The sequence below is a fragment of the Mustela putorius genome, unplaced genomic scaffold, assembly GCF_011764305.1.
Source record: "Mustela putorius furo isolate JIRA1106 unplaced genomic scaffold, ASM1176430v1.1 tig00003909_pilon_pilon_pilon, whole genome shotgun sequence".
Lineage (NCBI taxonomy): Eukaryota > Metazoa > Chordata > Mammalia > Carnivora > Mustelidae > Mustela > Mustela putorius.
Genome location: NW_025422057.1, coordinates 8905029 through 8920574, shown reverse-complemented (window position 1 = coordinate 8920574; position 15546 = coordinate 8905029). Strand labels below are relative to the sequence as shown.

Sequence of the window (15546 nt, the reverse complement as noted above, 5' to 3'; positions counted from 1 at the left end):
TCTCTCAGCCACTTGGCCTCAGTTCACAACTCGCCAGCCAGGTGAGTCCGCGGCTACAATCCTCAGGCTATTATGTCCCTCTCACCCTGCTGTTACGCTGGCACAACCACTGCTCTTTGGAGAACCTGTGGACACTTTAATGGTCCCCACTGTCACTGAGATCCTGGCAATCCTTAACTAGATGTGGGATTCACAAGAGTCTTAACTGGAGGTCGCATTCTTAAGAGTGTCACCTTCCCATGAGTCCATGAGTTCCATGCAGTATGGGGAAACTGTCCCAATAAATGGCTTCCTGCGGTTTCAGAGAACTGGCCCGAGCGCCATGAATCTCAGCTCTCGTGTAATCGGGCAGATAGATTGAGTGGGAGAATGGACACTGAGGACCGACGCCCTCCTACCAAAGAGCCAGCAGGGCTGGCTGGTCCTTGGGTCAGGGACAGTGCCAGATTCCTTTGACACAGATGTGCTTCTAACGAGGCAGAGACAGCAGTTGCAAGGGATGGGAGTGTCCCAGGTGACGAGGAGTTCTTTGTCCTGAGATAGCTATTTGGCTCCACAGTGACACTCAGAACCCCTTACTCTTTCCACCAAGCTTTTCTATGCCAACGCCCTCAGATCTACATGAGTCAAGAGAGAAGCGTGGTAACGTTTTCTACAGGACATAAGAAAAAGCCAGGCTTAGAGATGTGGAGGCTCCTGGTTGGCTTCCCCAGCACCTTTGTCCTGGAAAAGCTAGTAGAGCAGGAGACTAGAGCAGGGGGAGTGTGGCAGGATACAGATGGACAACGTTCACCATGCCTGCCCCAAATGGTTTTCACAAAATTCTTTCCACGCTGTCTAACTCTGATCTTTACTGTTCTTGCCCTATACAGACACCACCTGGTTCGACACCACCACAGCTTCAACCACAGATTTCGGTAAGTATTTCGTCCACCCTCCCAGGATCATTTTCAGCTTCGAGATAAAGCTTGGGTTTGGAAGTGACAGGAGGCATCTCCTGGTGTGTCCTTCCACAACCTCCTTCATCTGTGAGTGTGTGTGTGTGCACGTGTGTGTCGCTGGGGGATAGAGAGAGAAGTCTCTGAAGATCAGATGCCGGGTCTCATCTTACATGGTGGCCCACTGATTCCATGGGGATCCTGGGCTTATGTTTAGCAAAGGTCCTCCCCCAGGGGCTCCGTGGATGCTCTGGAGGCCTCTCTAGGACTGCTGGAACTAAGCTGTTCTTGTGGCTCCCAGGCCATGGGGTTGATCCCTGAGAAGAGGAGGGCCATGTGCTGGGCTGGTACCTCTCTTCCCGAGGGACATCGCTTCCTGGGATGTTGGCAGAATCATGTCAGAATGCTACGGAAGACTAGAAGTTGTCCACTGAGGCACGGGTCCCGTCAAGCCCCAGTGGCTGGAGAGCTCCATGCTGGGTGTGCCCAGGGCGCATTAGGCTTGTCTACCCCCTCACTTCCGTCAAAGTCCTGGGTTGCTTCTTTCAGTGGAGCGTCCTCAGTCTTGAGCTGACTGGGATGTCTGCTCTTCCCTGTGCTGACGATTGACCTTTGGTATGTTGAAGGTCATTCCGTGCCCACGGATTTAGTTTGGGATCAAGCCATGGGTTCTACAAATGTTCTAAGCTTATGAGCTTGAGAGAGACATGAGGGGGATTTCTGTTCTGGATCCTTCAGGGACTGATTCAGGCTTGGCCCTGAGGCTGGTGAACGGAGGTGACCGTTGTCAGGGCCGCGTGGAGGTCCTGTACCGAGGCTCTTGGGGCACCGTGTGTGACGACAGCTGGGACACCAATGACGCCAACGTGGTGTGCAGGCAGCTGGGCTGCGGCTGGGCCAGGTCGGCCCCCGGAAGTGCCCGGTTTGGTCAAGGCTCAGGGCCAATTGTGCTGGACGACGTGCGCTGCTCCGGGCACGAGTCCTACCTGTGGAGCTGCCCTCACAATGGCTGGAACTCGCACAACTGTGGCCATGGAGAAGATGCTGGTGTTGTCTGCTCAGGTGGGTTCTCAAGATTTGGAGCCTCTGCTTCTGCTTGTTAATTCTCTAGAAGAGCTATTTTCTCTCACGGTCGCTTCATCTTTCTGAGTTTGCTGAATGGCGGCCATTATCCCTCTTAGATTGAGAGGAACGTGCATCACTAATCTCCAACCATCCTGATGTGGCTGTGTCTCAAGACACAGCATCTTTATCATCCCGTCAAACAGAAGTGTGTTAGTGGGCATAAATGTTGTGAGAACAAATTCCTGCAGTAATTTTTTTTTTTTTCTTTTGGTGGTATCCACTGTTCGGCTACCATGGGACCCCTCTCTGAAAGTCTTCTTAGCGGCAAGGGGTCAGGCACTCAGCATTTCCGGTTCTCTGGACCCCGTAAGGCTTCTTTCAGCACAGTCTTCCCAGAAACTGACAACGTGTCCTCTTTTTTTGTAGGAGTACAAAGCAATGCTACTACCCCAGGTGAGTAGCTGTATCCGAGCCTAGCATGTGTCCTCTCTGGAATTCAACTCTCATGTTTCCAGAAACTAAAGAAGAGGTCTGGCCCTTCTCTTGGAGGTCTCTAGTATTTGTTACAGTGACCAGCTGCGTCCCCAGGGCTTTGGCTCCAACTTAGCTTAGCCTCAGGGCCCACCGGGATCCCCTGCCACTGTCCGCTGCCAGGTTTGCCAGTAGGAGCTGCAGTGGAAGGATTTTTGGTCTCCTCTGCTCATTTCAGAGCAGAGCAACTGCTCAAGTCAGAATTGTGATCATTTGAGAGACAAGACAAGGAAAACGCCAACCACGGCTTGTGTGTTCCAGAATCCTATCCCGTTGGGAGAGTAATCCCCAAGGTTTCCTTTGCCCCCCAGTGAAAACATTCAGTGCCAAGTCCGTTTCGTAGTGTAGCTCCACACTCTCGCCCATCTGGGCCATTCACAGTGCACACTGGAATGGTGCAAGTTCTAGAAGTGCTGCCGTCAGGGAGAGATTTGTGTAGAGTTACGTTTCCTTACAAACTAATGACCATGGAATGAAAACTTTCCCAATAAAATCCTAAAATCACTTCACTTTCCTTCCAGATTGGTGGCATTCATCACCTGCAACCAATACTGGTAAGTCTCACGTTTGTCCACCTGAGGGCTTGGGCTGTGGAAGCAGCCGGTGTCTGTCAATGCACATCCCAGGTCAGCCTGTCAGTACAATCCCTGCTGTATAGGGCTCCCAAGGTGCCCACACACAGCCAGCCTCTTACCTTCCAGATACTCAGCCTTTTTATCCCGCTGCCAAGGGGATGACTTTCGTTTTAATGAGGAGACCTACTTCCCCTTCCTCTAAGCAAGTGAAATAGGTTGTTCTTCAAAGAAGAAACTTAAATGATGCATTTCTTGGGTTACCTCAGGAGCTTTGAGAGAAGGAAGGGAGACAATGAATGGATATTATCACCAATAATCGATCCTTTCCAAGTAATGTTTACCTCGTGGCTGTTGCTAGATAGCTTTCCCTCGCTCTTAAGAAATGATATGACCACTTGATTCTGTCATTGGATGTATTCTCTGCAGCCGTTTAAATCCCTGCCTTGTATTTCGTTACACAACTGTGAGTATGAAATAGTGAACTAGTCCTGAATTGCTGGACACTTGCTCTGTTCACATCTCCTGATTCTTAGGAATGATCCTCTGATGCAGAATAGTTTTTGAGTCTCTGCATCCCTCCCCAATTTTTCCCAAAGGAAAGCAATAAGTTTACTGGACTAAAGTTAACATAGTGCCTGGTACATAGAATGTGCTCACTAAATGCTAACTCTTCTGATGTTAAGTATTCTATGGTCTTTGCTATATACGTGGTCCGGTGGCCATCAAGGCAGTGGTAACATTTCAGAATGTTGGCAGAGACACTTTCTCCTCCCTCATCTCCCATTGGACTGAGGGATTCAGTCCTGGCCCTGAGTCCCTGGCTCAGTTTGCCTTACGGCATGTAGAAACTGGATCTCAGGTGGTATAGCTGAGTTTCTTCAACCCTTGGTCCCGTTGGGGCAACTGTGTGCTGTGTGACTGACTCTTGTTTCTTTCTCTCAGCCACTTGGCCTCAGCTCACAACTCGCCAGCCAGGTGAGTTTGTGGTTTTAATCCCCAGGCTATTATGTCCCTCTCACCCTGCTGTCGCGCTGACACAACCACTGCACTTTGGAGAACCTTTGGACACTTTAATGGTCCCTACTGTCCTGAGATTCTGGCAATCCTTAACTAGATGTGGGATTCACAAGAGTCTTAACTGGAGGTCACATTCTTAAGAGTGTCACCTTCCCATGAGTCCATGAAGTTCCATGCAGTATGGGGAAACTGTCCCAATAAATGGCTTCCTGCGGTTTCAGAGAACTGGCCCGAGCGCCATGAATCTCAGCTCTCATGTAATCCGGGCAGATAGGTTGAGTGGGAAAATGGACACTGAGGACTGGCGCCTTCCTACCAAAGAGCCAGCAGGGCAGGCTGGATCCTGTCCCCAGGTCAGGGACAGCACCCGATCCTTTGATTCAGATGTGCTTCTAACAGGTCCGTTGCAAGGGATGGGAGTGTCCCAGTTGTCGGAGGAGTTCTATGTCCTGAGAGAGCTATTTGGCTACATAGGGACCCTCAACACCCCTGACACTTTCCATCAAGCTTTTGCTATGCCAAAGTCCTCAGATCTACATGAGTCAAGAGAGAAGCGTGGCAAATGTTTTCTATGGGACATAAGAACAAGCCAGGCTTAGAGATGTGGAGGCACCTGGTTGGCTTCCCTAGCGCCTTTGTCCCGGAAAAGCTAGTAGAGCAGGAGACTAGAGCAGGGGGAGTGAGGCAGAATACAGATGGACAACGTTCACCATGCCTGCCATATGCAATTTTCACAAAATGCTTTCCATGATGTCTAACTCTGATCTTTACTGTTGTTGCCCTATACAGACACCACCTGGTTCGACACCACCACAGCTTCAACCACAGATTTCGGTAAGTATTTCGTCCACCCTCCCAGGATCATTTTCAGCTTCTAGATAAAGCTTGTGTTTGGAAGTGACAGGAGGCATGTCATGGTGTGTCCTTCTATAACCTCCTTCCTCTGTGTGTGTGTGTGCGCACGCGTGTGTGTCGCTGGGGGATAGAGAGAGAAGTCTCTGAAGATCAGATGCCGGGTCTCATCTTACAGGGTGGCCCACTGATTCCATGGGGATCCTGGGCTTATGTTCAGCAAAGGTCCTTCCCCAGGGGCTCCATGGAAGCCCTGGAGGCCACTCTAGGACAGCTGGAACTATGCTGGTTTTGTGGCTCCCAGGCCATGGAGTCAAGCCCTGAGAAGAGGAGGTCCATGTGCTGGGCTGGTACCTCTCTTCCCAAGGGACATCCCTTCCTGGGATGATGGCAGAACCAAGTCATAATGCTACGGAAGACTAGAGGTTGTCCACTGAGGCACGGATCCCGTCATGCCCCAGTGGCTGGAGAGGTCCATGCTGGGTGTGCCCAGGGCGCATTACGCTTGTCCACCCCCTCACGTCCATCCAGGTCATGGGTTGCTTCTTTCAGTGGAGCATCCTCAGCCTTGAGCTGACTGGGACGTTTCTGCTCTTCCCTGTGCTGAGGATTGACCTTTGGCATGTTGAAGGTCATTCTGTGCCCAGGGGATTAGTTCGGGATCAAGCCTTGGGTCTTACAAATGTTCTAAGCTTATGAGCTTGAGAGAGACATGAAGGGAGATTTCTGTTCTGGATCTCTCAGGGACTGATTCAGGCTTGGCCCTGAGGCTGGTGAACGGAGGTGACCGTTGTCAGGGCCGCGTGGAGGTCCTGTACCGAGGCTCTTGGGGCACCGTGTGTGACGACAGCTGGGACACCAATGACGCCAACGTGGTGTGCAGGCAGCTGGGCTGCGGCTGGGCCAGGTCGGCCCCCGGAAGTGCCCGGTTTGGTCAAGGCTCAGGGCCGATTGTGCTGGATGACGTGCGCTGCTCCGGGCACGAGTCCTACCTGTGGAGCTGCCCTCACAATGGCTGGAACTCGCACAACTGTGGCCATGGAGAAGATGCTGGTGTTGTCTGCTCAGGTGGGTCCTCAAGATTTGGAGCCTCTACTTCTGCTTGTTAATTCTCTAGAAGAGCTATTTTCTCTCACGGTCGCTTCATCTTTCTAATTTTGCCGAAGCGCGGCCATTTTCCCTCTTAGATTGAGAGGAACGTTGCATCACCAATCTCCAACCATACTGATGTGGCTGTGTTTCACGGGAGGACACAGCATCTTTATCAGCCTGTCGAACAGCCGTGTGTTAGTGGGCATAAAAGTTGTGAGAACAAATTCCTGCAGTACTTTTTTTTTTTTTTTTTTTTTTTTTTTTGGTGTGGTATCCACTGTTCGGCTACCACAGGACCCCTCTCTGAAAGTCTTCTTAGCAACAAGGGGTCAGGAACTCAGCATTTCTGGTTCTCTGGACCCCGTAAGGCTTTTCTGCACAGTCTTCCCGGAAACTGACAATGTGTCCTCTTTTTTTGTAGGAGTACAAAGCACTGCTACTACCCCAGGTGAGTAGCTGTATCCGAGCCCAGCATGTGCCCTCTCTGGAATTCAACTCTCATGTTTCCAGAAACTAAAGAAGAGGTCTGGCCCTTCTCTTGGAGGACTCTAGTATTTGTTACAGTGACCAGCTGCGTCCCCAGGGCTTTGGCTCCAACTTAGCCTAGCCTCAGGGCCCACCGAGATCCCCTGCCACTGTCCGCTGCCAGGTTTGCCAGGAGGAGCTGCAGCGGAAGGATTTTTGGTCTCCTCTGCTCATTTCAGAGCAGAGCAACTGCTCAAGTCAGAAATGTGATCATTTGAGAGATAGGACAAGGAAAACGCCAACCACGGCTTGTGTGTTCCAGAATCCTATCCCGTTGGGAGAGTAATCCCCAAGGTTTAGTTTGCCCCCCAGTGACAACATTCAGTGCCAAGTGTGTTGTGCAGGGTAGCTCCACACTCTCGCCCATCTGGGCCATTCGCAGTGCACACTGGAATTGTCCAGGTTCTGAGAAGTGCTGCCGTCAGGGAGAGATTTGTGTAGAGTTACGTTTCCTTACAAACTAATGACCATGGAATGAAAACTTTCCCAATAAAATCCTAAAATCACTTCACTTTCCTTCCAGATTGGTGGCATTCATCACCTGCAACCAATACTGGTAAGTCTCACGTTTGTCCACCTGAGGGCTTGGGCTGTGGAAGCAGCAGGGGTCTGTCAATGCACATCCCAGGTCAGCCTGTCAGTACAATCTCCCTGCTGTATACTGCTCCCAAGGTGCCCACACACAGCCAGTCGCTTACCTTCCAGATACTCAGCCTTTTTATCCCGCTGCCGGGTGGATGACTTTCGTTTTAATGAGGAGACCTACTTCCCCTTCCTCTAAGCAAGTGAAATAAGTTGTTCTTCAAAGAAGAAACTTAAATGATTCATTTCTTCGGTACCTCAGAAGCTTTGAAAGAAGGAAGGGAGACAATGAATGGATATTTTCACCAATAATCGATCCTTTCCAAGTAAAGTTTACCTCGTGGCTGTTGCTCGATAGCTTTCCCTCACTTTTAAGAAATGACATGGCCACTTGATTCTGTCATTGGATATATTCTCCGCAGCCATTTAAATGCCTGCCTTGTATTTCGTTACACAGCTGTGAGCATGAAATAGTGAACTAGTCCTGAATTGCTGGACACTTGCTCTGTTCACATCTCCTGATTCTTAGGAATGATCCTCTGATGCAGAATAGTTTTTGAGTCTCTGCATCCCTCCCCAATTTTTCCCAAAGGAAAGCAATAAGTTTATTAGATTAAAGTTAACATAGTGCCTGGTACATAGAATGTGCTCACTAAATGCTAACTCTTCTGATGTTAAGTGTTCTATGGTCTTTGCTATATACGTGGTCCGGTGGCCATCAAGGCTGTTGTAACATTTCAGAATGTTGGCAGAGACACTGATCTCCTCCCTGAACTCCCTGAGGACTGAGGGATTCAGTCCTGGCTCTGAGTCCCTGGCTCAGTGTGCCTTACGGCATGTAGAAACTGGATCTCAGGTGGTATAGCTGAGTTTCTTCAACCCATGGTCCTGTTGGGGCACCTGTGTGCTGTGTGACTGACTCTTGTTTCTTTCTCTCAGCCACTTGGCCTCAGTTCACAACTCGCCAGCCAGGTGAGTCCGCGGCTACAATCCTCAGGCTATTATGTCCCTCTCACCCTGCTGTCGCGCTGACACAACCACTCTCTTTGGAGAACCTGGGGACACTTTAATGGTCCCCACTGTCACTGAGATCCTGGCAATCCTTAACTAGATGTGGGATTCACAGGAGTCTTAACTGGAGGTCGCATTCTTAACAGTGTCACCTTCCCATGAGTCCATGAAGTTCCATGCAGTATGGGGAAACTGCCCAATAAATGGCTTCCTGCGGTTTCAGAGAACTGGCCCGTGCGCCATGAATCTCAGCTCTCATGTAATCCGGGCAGATAGGTAGAATGGGAGAATGGACACTGAGGACTGGCGCCCTCCTACCAAAGAACCAGCAGGGCATGCTGGATCCTGTCCCCGGGTCAGGGACAGCACCTGATCCTTTGATGCAGATGTGCTTCTAACAAGGCAGTTGCAAGGGATGGGAGTGTCCCAGGTGTCGGAGGAGTTCTATGTCCTGAGAGAGCTATTTGGCTACATAGGGACCCTCAACACCCCTGACACTTTCCATCAAGCTTTTGCTATGCCAAAGTCCTCAGATCTACATGAGTCAAGAGAGAAGCGTGGCAAATGTTTTCTATGGGACATAAGAACAAGCCAGGCTTAGAGATGTGGAGGCACCTGGTTGGCTTCCCTAGCGCCTTTGTCCCGGAAAAGCTAGTAGAGCAGGAGACTAGAGCAGGGGGAGTGAGGCAGAATACAGATGGACAACGTTCACCATGCCTGCCATATGCAATTTTCACAAAATGCTTTCCATGATGTCTAACTCTGATCTTCACTGTTGTTGCCCTATACAGACACCACCTGGTTCGACACCACCACAGCTTCAACCACAGATTTCGGTAAGTATTTTGTCCACCCTCCCAGGATCATTTTCAGCTTCTAGATAAAGCTTGGGTTTGGAAGTGAAAGGAGGCATCTCATGGTGTGTCCTTCCACAACCTCCTTCCTGTGTGTGTGTGCGCACGCATGTGTGTCACTGGGGGTTAGAGAGAGAAGTCTCTGAAGATCAGATGCCGGGTCTCATCTTACAGGGTGGCCCACTGATTCCATGGGGATCCTGGGCTTATGTTCAGCAAAGGTCCTCCCCCAGGACTTCCGTGGAAGCCCTGGAGGCCACTCTAGGACTGCTGGAACTATGCTGGTTTTCTGGCTCCCAGGCCATGGGGTCGATCCCTGAGAAGATGAGGGCCATGTGCTGGGCTGGTACCTCTCTTCCCGAGGGACATCGCTTCCCTGGATGTTGGCAGAACCAAGTCAGAATGCTACGGAAGACTAGAAGTTGTCTACTGAGGCACGGATCCCGTCATGCCCCAGTGGCTGGAGAGGTCCATGCTGGGTGTGCCCAGGGCGCATTACGCTTGTCCACCCCCTCACGTCCATCCAGGTCATGGGTTGCTTCTTTCAGTGGAGCATCCTCAGCCTTGAGCTGACTGGGACGTCTCTGCTCTTCCCTGTGCTGACGATTGACCTTTGGCATGTTGAAGGTCATTCCGTGCCAGAGGATTAGTTCGGGATCAAGCCTTTGGGCCTTACAAATATTCTAAGCTTATGAGCTTGAGAAAGACATGAAGGGAGATTTCTGTTCTGGATCCCTCAGGGACTGATTCAGGCTTGGCCCTGAGGCTGGTGAACGGAGGTGACCGTTGTCAGGGCCGCGTGGAGGTCCTGTACCGAGGCTCTTGGGGCACCGTGTGTGACGACAGCTGGGACACCAATGACGCCAACGTGGTGTGCAGGCAGCTGGGCTGCGGCTGGGCCAGGTCGGCCCCCGGAAGTGCCCGGTTTGGTCAAGGCTCAGGGCCGATTGTGCTGGATGACGTGCGCTGCTCCGGGCACGAGTCCTACCTGTGGAGCTGCCCTCACAACGGCTGGAACTCGCACAACTGTGGCCATGGAGAAGATGCTGGTGTTGTCTGCTCAGGTGGGTCCTCAAGATTTGGAGCCTCTACTTCTGCTTGTTAATTCTCTAGAAGAGCTATTTTCTCTCACGGTCGCTTCATCTTTCTAATTTTGCCGAAGCGCGGCCATTTTCCCTCTTAGATTGAGAGGAACGTTGCATCACCAATCTCCAACCATACTGATGTGGCTGTGTTTCACGGGAGGACACAGCATCTTTATCAGCCTGTCGAACAGCCGTGTGTTAGTGGGCATAAAAGTTGTGAGAACAAATTCCTGCAGTACTTTTTTTTTTTTTTTTTTTTTTTTTGGTGGTATCCACTGTTCGGCTACCACAGGACCCCTCTCTGAAAGTCTTCTTAGCAACAAGGGGTCAGGCACTCAGCATTTCTGGTTCTCTGGACCCCGTAAGGCTTTTCTGCACAGTCTTCCCGGAAACTGACAATGTGTCCTCTTTTTTTGTAGGAGTACAAAGCACTGCTACTACCCCAGGTGAGTAGCTGTATCCGAGCCCAGCATGTGCCCTCTCTGGAATTCAACTCTCATGTTTCCAGAAACTAAAGAAGAGGTCTGGCCCTTCTCTTGGAGGACTCTAGTATTTGTTACAGTGACCAGCTGCGTCCCCAGGGCTTTGGCTCCAACTTAGCCTAGCCTCAGGGCCCACCGAGATCCCCTGCCACTGTCCGCTGCCAGGTTTGCCAGGAGGAGCTGCAGCGGAAGGATTTTTGGTCTCCTCTGCTCATTTCAGAGCAGAGCAACTGCTCAAGTCAGAAATGTGATCATTTGAGAGATAGGACAAGGAAAACGCCAACCACGGCTTGTGTGTTCCAGAATCCTATCCCGTTGGGAGAGTAATCCCCAAGGTTTAGTTTGCCCCCCAGTGACAACATTCAGTGCCAAGTGTGTTGTGCAGGGTAGCTCCACACTCTCGCCCATCTGGGCCATTCGCAGTGCACACTGGAATTGTCCAGGTTCTGAGAAGTGCTGCTGTCAGGGAGAGATTTGTGTAGAGTTACGTTTCCTTACAAACTAATGACCATAGAATGAAAACTTTCCCAATAAAATCCTAAAGTCACTTCACTTTCCTTCCAGATTGGTGGCATTCATCACCTGCAACCAATACTGGTAAGTCTCACGTTTGTCCACCTGAGGGCTTGGGCTGTGGAAGCAGCAGGGGTCTGTCAATGCACATCCAAGGTCAGCCTGTTAGTACAATCCCTGCTGTATAAGGCTCCCAGGCTGCCCACACACAGCCAGCCTCTTACCTTCCAGACACTCAGCCTTTTTATTCCGCTGCCGGGTGGATGACTTTCGTTTTAATGAGGAGACCTACTTCCCCTTCCTCTAAGCAAGTGAAATAAGTTGTTCTTCAAAGAAGAAACTTAAATGATGCATTTCTTGGGTTACCTCAGGAGCTTTGAGAGAAGGAAGGGAGACAATGAATGGATATTTTCACCAATAGTCGATCCTTTCCAAGTAAAGTTTACCTCATGGCTGTTGCTCGATAGCTTTCCCTCGCTCTTAAGAAATGACATGGCCGCTTGATTCTGTCATTGGATATATTCTCCGCAGCCATTTAAATGCCTGCCTTGTATTTCGTTACACAGCTGTGAGCATGAAATAGTGAACTAGTCCTGAATTGCAGGACACTTGCGCTGTTCACGTCTCCTGATTCTTAGGAATGATCCTCTGATGCAGAATACTTTTTGAGTCTCTGCATCCCTCCCCAATTTTTCCCAGAGGAAAGCAATAAGTTTACTGGACTAAAGTTAACATAGTGCCTGGTACATAGAATGTGCTCACTAAATGCTAACTCTTCTAATGTTAAGTGTTCTATGGTCTTTGCTATATACGTGGTCCGGTGGCCATCAAGGCTGTTGTAACATCAGAATGTTGGCAGAGACACTGATCTCCTCCCTTATCTCCCAGTGGACTGAGGGATTCAGTCCTGGCCCTGAGTCCCTGGCTCAGTGTGCCTTACAGCATGTAGAAACTGGTCCCACTGTCACTGAGATCCTGGCAATCCTTAACTAGATGTGGGATTCACAGGAGTCTTAACTGGAGGTAGCATCCTTAAGAGTGTCACCTTCCCATGAGTCCATGAGTTCCATGCAGTATGGGGAAACTGTCCCAATATTGGCTTCCTGCGGTTTCAGAGAACTGGCCCGTGCACCATGAATCTCAGCTCTCATGTAATCCAGGCAGATAGGTTGAGTGGGAGAATGGACACTGAGGACTGGCGCCCTCCTACCAAAGAGCCAGCAGGGCAGGCTGGCTCCTGTCCCTGGGTCAGGGACAGTGCCAGATTCCTTTGAAACAGATGTGCTTCTAACAAGGCAGTTGCAAGGGATGGGAGTGTCCCAGGTGACGGAGGAGTTCTAAGTCCTGAGAGAGCTATTTGGCTCCATAGGGACCCTCAGCACCACTGACTCTTTCTGCCAAGTTTTGCTATGCCAAAGCCCTCAGATATACATGACTGAAGAGAGACCCGTTGCAAACCTTTTCTACAGGACAAAAGAGCAAGCCAGGCTTAGAGATGTGGAGGCACCTAGTTCGCTTCTCCAACGCCTTTGTCCATGAAAAGCTAGCAGAGCAGGAGACTAGAGCAGGGGGAGTGTGGCAGGATGCAAATGGATAACGTTCACCATGCCTGCCATATGCAATTTTCACAAAATGCTTTCCATGCTGTCTAACTCTGGTCTTTACTGTTTTTGCCCTATACAGACACCACCTGGTTCACCACCACCACAGCTTCAACCACAGATTTCGGTAAGTATTTCGTCCACCCTCCCAGAATCATTCTCTGCTTCTAGATAAAGCTTCGGTTTGGAAGTGAAAGGAGGTATCTCAGGTGTGTCCTTCCATAACTTCCTGTGTGTGTGTGTGTGTGCGTGTGTGTCGCTGGGGGATAGAGAGAGAAGTCTCTGAAGATCAGATCCCGGGTCTCATCTTACAGGGTGGCCCACTGATTCCATGGGGAACCTGGGCTTATGTTTAGCAAAGGTCCTCCCCTAGGGGCTCCGTGGAAGCCCTGGAGGCTTCTCTAGGACTGCTGGAACTAAGCTGGTCTTGTGGCTCCCAGGCCATGGGGTCAAGCCCTGAGATGAGGAGGGCCATGTGCTGGGCTGGTACCTCTCTTCCGAGGAGCATTCCTTCCTGGATGTTGGCAGAACCAAGTCAGAATGCTATGAAAACTAGATGTTGTCCTCTGAGGCACGGGTCCCGTCATGCCCCTCAGCTGGAGAGCTCCATGCTGGGTGTGTCCAGGGCGCATTAGGCTTGTCTACCCCCTCACTTCCATCCAAGTCCTGGGTTGCTTCTTTCAGTGGAGCATCCTCAGCCTTGAGCTGAGTGGGACATCTCTGCTCTTCCCTGTGCTGAGGATTGACCTTTGGCATGTTGAAGGTCATTCTGTGCCCAGGGGATTAGTTCGGGATCAAGCCTTGGGTCTTACAAATGTTCTAAGCTTATGAGCTTGAGAGAGACATGAAGGGAGATTTCTGTTCTGGATCCCTCAGGGACTGATTCAGGCTTGGCCCTGAGGCTGGTGAACGGAGGTGACCGTTGTCAGGGCCGCGTGGAGATCCTGTACCGAGGCTCTTGGGGCACCGTGTGTGACGACAGCTGGGACACCAATGACGCCAACGTGGTGTGCAGGCAGCTGGGCTGCGGCTGGGCCAGGTCGGCCCCCGGAAGTGCCCGGTTTGGTCAAGGCTCAGGGCCGATTGTGCTGGATGACGTGCGCTGCTCCGGGCACGAGTCCTACCTGTGGAGCTGCCCTCACAACGGCTGGAACTCGCACAACTGTGGCCATGGAGAAGATGCTGGTGTTGTCTGCTCAGGTGGGTCCTCAAGATTTGGAGCCTCTACTTCTGCTTGTTAATTCTCTAGAAGAGCTATTTTCTCTCACGGTCGCTTCATCTTTCTAATTTTGCCGAAGCGCGGCCATTTTCCCTCTTAGATTGAGAGGAACGTTGCATCACCAATCTCCAACCATACTGATGTGGCTGTGTTTCACGGGAGGACACAGCATCTTTTTGAGCCCGTCAAACAGCCATGTGTTAGTGGGCGTAAAAGTTGTGAGAACAAATTCCTGCAGTACATTTTTCGTTTTTTTGGTGGTATCCTCTGTGAGGCTAACAGGTCCCTCTCTGAAAGTCTTCTTAGTGACAGGGGGTCAGGCACTCAGTATTTCTGGTTCTCTGGACCCCGTAAGGCTTCTTTCTGCACAGTCTTCCCAGAGACTGACCATATGTCCTCTTTTTTTTGTAGGAGTACAAAGCACTACTACTACCCCAGGTGAGTAGCTGTATCCAAGCCCAGCATGTTTCCTCTTGGAATTCAACTCTCATGTTTCCAGAAACTAAAGAAGAGGTCTGGCCCTTCTCTTGGAGGACTCTGGTATTTGTTACAGTGACCAGCTGCGTCCCCAGGGCTTTGGCTCCAACTTAGCCTAGCCTCAGGGCCCACCGGGATCCCCTGCCACTGTCCGCTGCCAGGTTTGCCAGGAGGAGCTGCAGCGGAAGGATTTTTGGTCTCCTCTGCTCATTTCAGAGCAGAGCAACTGCTCAAGTCAGAATTGTGATCATTTGAGAGATAAGACAAGGAAAACGCCACCACGGCTTGTGTGTTCCAGAATCCTATCCCGTTGGGAGAGTAATCCCCAAGGTTTCCTTTGCCCCCCAGTGAAAACATTCAGTGCCAAGTCTGTTGCGCAGGGTAGCTCCACACTCTCGCCCATCTGGGCTTTTCGCAGTGCACACTGGAATGGTGCAGGTTCTGAGAAGTGCTGCCGTCAGGGAGAGATTTGTGTAGAGTTACGTTTCCTTACAAACTAATGACCATGGAATGAAAACTTTCCCAATAAAATCCTAAAATCACTTCACTTTCCTTCCAGATTGGTGGCATTCATCACCTGCAACCAATACTGGTAAGTCTCACGTTTGTCCACCTGAGGGCTTGGGCTGTGGAAGCAGCCGGTGTCTGTCAATGCACATCCCAGGTCAGCCTGTCAGTACAATCCCTGCTGTATAGGGCTCCCAAGGTGCCCACACACAGCCAGCCTCTTACCTTCCAGACACTCAGCCTTTTTATCCCGCTGCCGGGTGGATGACTTTCGTTTTAATGAGGAGACCTACTTCCCCTTCCTCTAAGCAAGTGAAATAAGTTGTTCTTCAAAGAAGAAACTTAAATGATGCATTTCTTGGGTTACCTCAGGAGCTTTGAGAGAAGGAAGGGAGACAATGAATGGATATTTTCACCAATAGTCGATCCTTTCCAAGTAAAGTTTACCTCATGGCTGTTGCTCGATAGCTTTCCCTCGCTCTTAAGAAATGACATGGCCACTTGATTCTGTCATTGGATATATTCTCCGCAGTCGTTTAAATGCCTGCCTTGTATTTCGTTACACAGCTGTGAGCATGAAATGGTGAACTAGTCCTGAATTGCAGGACACTTGCGCTGTT

General features: G+C 50.6%; 1 protein-coding gene across 1 annotated transcript in view; it reads left to right on the top strand.

Moving 5' to 3' along the window:
• Positions 1-15546, top strand: part of DMBT1 (deleted in malignant brain tumors 1) — a 61178-nt gene that overhangs the window by 33197 nt on the left and 12435 nt on the right. The window contains 19 exon segments of the mRNA XM_045068963.1: positions 9-41; positions 873-917; positions 1677-2000; positions 2430-2456; positions 3056-3088; positions 4052-4084; positions 4916-4960; positions 5723-6046; positions 6492-6518; positions 7119-7151; positions 8117-8149; positions 8980-9024; positions 9783-10106; positions 10547-10573; positions 11174-11206; positions 12806-12850; positions 13600-13923; positions 14354-14380; positions 14979-15011. Of these exon segments, the coding sequence (XP_044924898.1) occupies positions 9-41; positions 873-917; positions 1677-2000; positions 2430-2456; positions 3056-3088; positions 4052-4084; positions 4916-4960; positions 5723-6046; positions 6492-6518; positions 7119-7151; positions 8117-8149; positions 8980-9024; positions 9783-10106; positions 10547-10573; positions 11174-11206; positions 12806-12850; positions 13600-13923; positions 14354-14380; positions 14979-15011 (1815 nt within the window).